Here is a 2,542-nt window from a genome sequence, read left to right as displayed (position 1 = left end):
GTATCATGAAAATGTTATAATGTCTTGCTCTTGGTGTAATAGCTTATGCAACAAGTTTTATAAATGAGTTCTAAATATTATAAATTTTGGACTGCTAAATTTTAAAGCTGAAAAACCAATACATATCTTACTTATTTCATGTTTCAAAACTATTATTAAATTATATTTTTCCTCAAAAAATTCTGTAAGAAACAGTTTCTAACTCAAAATTTATCACCCTTAAATTGATTACCATAATTAGTATTATATAATGTAAATACAGTCATAATGGGCAGTGCCATTTATAGAACACTTGTAAATGATCCTTGTGCTTTGCAAACAAGTTCTCTATCGTTAGATATTTATATTTGAATTATACAACTCTGACTTTGTTCCAGTGAATAATGTATTAAGAATGCTGATTTTTTCTATTAACATAATTAATTTCAGTATTATTCGAACAGTTGATGGTAAAGTGCTACACAAATACAAACATCCAGCTGCAGTCTTTGGTTGTGATTGGAGCCAAAATAACAAGTAAGTTTCCCCCCCACCCTGGAAATAAGTAATAATTACATTTAGGAGATTTTAAACAACCGTAAATGTTAGTGCTTCTCCTGTCGGTGACACGGATCACTTTTTTTCATAGATAATATTCCCCTTGCCTAGAAAATGAGAAGGAGGCTTGTATATGCTCATTTATTTTTGCTGTCTATTTTCATTGCATGAAATTTTTACATGCTTTAAAAATAGTGATTTCCTGCTCTGAAACGCCTTTCTGATACTTTGTAGAAAAGCATAGGGCCCACTAAGGAAACATAGAAATAAGTTCAGTCTGTGTGTGGCTTCTACCATAGAAATGTTTACCTTTTTCTAAAGCCTTTCAGGAATCAGTGCAGTGTTATTCCACCATGACTTTCCATTGTCACTGCGTTCAAGAATTTCCCAGGTTGTTGGAACTTATGTGGGTGGTTTTGAAAAGTCAACATTGCTTACAAGCCCATATTTAACATGTAAAAATCAGCTGACACAAATTCTGTTTTTAGAATGTTCTACATTTTAAGTTATTATCAATAAATAATGTCAACATTTTCATATTTTAATGTGCCATTGATATTTCAGAGACATGATAGCCACTGGCTGTGAAGACAAAAATGTTCGTGTCTATTATGTAGCCACCAGCTCTGATCAACCACTGAAAGTGTTCAGTGGGCACACAGCCAAAGTGTTCAATGTTAGATGGTCTCCTCTGAGGGAGGGAATTCTTTGCAGTGGTTCTGATGATGGGTATGTATTTTTGGATTCTGATTTTCTGGAGCCTAAGATCATAAGCGTTTATGTTTCTAGAAATATATGTATTTGTCTGATCAAATCACGTATGGAAATATTTTAAATATGTACATAACAAGTAGATAGTTAACAAGTTCCTAATTGCATTCTGCCAAAAATAAATTCTACCCTACTTTTATTATCCTAATATTCATGATTTTTGTTTCCTTATTTATTTTGCCTGATATGGATGCTTATTTCTATCTCATTAGCAACAAAGTTGACAGAAACAAGAATTTTAAAGGGATCTGTAATAAATAAATCTCTAGAAGATAATAGAGAAGAGTTTGTTTTCAAAAATGTTCGTACATTTAAAATGGAAAAGAGTTATACTCTGTTTTCATTAAGAATAAAAGAAGATCATAAATTTTAGCCTGAATAGAAGATATTTTAGAAATGAAAGTGATTTAACATTTTTTGTGAGTGAGGTTTGTGATGCTTCTGAAACAAGATAGATTTGTGTAGTATAGTTTTGGTGTCTGTTTAAAGAAGGGATAAATTTAGGTAAGAAATATCTTACTTTATGCAAGTAAAAGTCATAGTATATAGTAACTACAGGTTTGATATTGAATAATTAAATATTTTTATCTTGAAATTTGGGGATAACTACAAATTGAATGAGAAACAGTTATGAGATTTTTGTGGGTTATCACTTAAAATGGTACTTCTAATAAGAATATCATGTGAAGGTGAGTATGAGTTTGTTTTTGAGATTATTCCAGTCTCTTAATATAGTCTTTAACCTCTAAATTATATTCTTCATGATAAAAGGTATGATCTTCAATCACTGTCTACAAAATATTTGTCATAGAGATAGCATAAAGCATTTTACTGACCTGTGATAATCAAAATTGAAGGGTTTTACTGAATTTTCATTATTGGTCCGTTTAGTAGTAGTTGTTATTTTAAATGAAGGTTGTACCTCACTCATGTTATCTAGAAACTTTAAATAAGAGTGAAAATTGTAGGGAAACCATGAATTGCTGGTGTACCTGTGGCAGAACTCACAGATACTGTGCTCCAGCCTGGAAAGTTTGCGGCATTCCTTGTGTACAGTGGGACACTTGAAATCCTATGGTTGACCAACAAACACATGTTGGGACTGCAAAGCCTAATGTTTGCCTAATCTAACTTCTGCCATAAAATCAAGGATACCTGTTTTTGTGGCCCCTGTCCTATAGGGACGCTATGAGTTGGAATCGATATGAAGGCAATGGGTTTATAGTAATATTAA

The 2,542-nt window shown here is 31.9% G+C and overlaps 1 protein-coding gene across 1 annotated transcript in view; it reads left to right on the top strand.

Annotated features, from left to right (window-relative positions):
• WDR17 (WD repeat domain 17) overlaps positions 1–2,542 on the top strand; it is an 86,002-nt gene that overhangs the window by 49,992 nt on the left and 33,468 nt on the right. Inside the window, 2 exon segments of the mRNA XM_023724885.1 lie at positions 430–516; positions 1,102–1,266. Of these exon segments, the coding sequence (XP_023580653.1) occupies positions 430–516; positions 1,102–1,266 (252 nt within the window).

The sequence above is a fragment of the Trichechus manatus genome, unplaced genomic scaffold (genome assembly GCF_000243295.1).
Source record: "Trichechus manatus latirostris isolate Lorelei unplaced genomic scaffold, TriManLat1.0 scaffold00267, whole genome shotgun sequence".
Lineage (NCBI taxonomy): Eukaryota > Metazoa > Chordata > Mammalia > Sirenia > Trichechidae > Trichechus > Trichechus manatus.
This window is presented reverse-complemented; position numbering and strand designations above follow the sequence as displayed.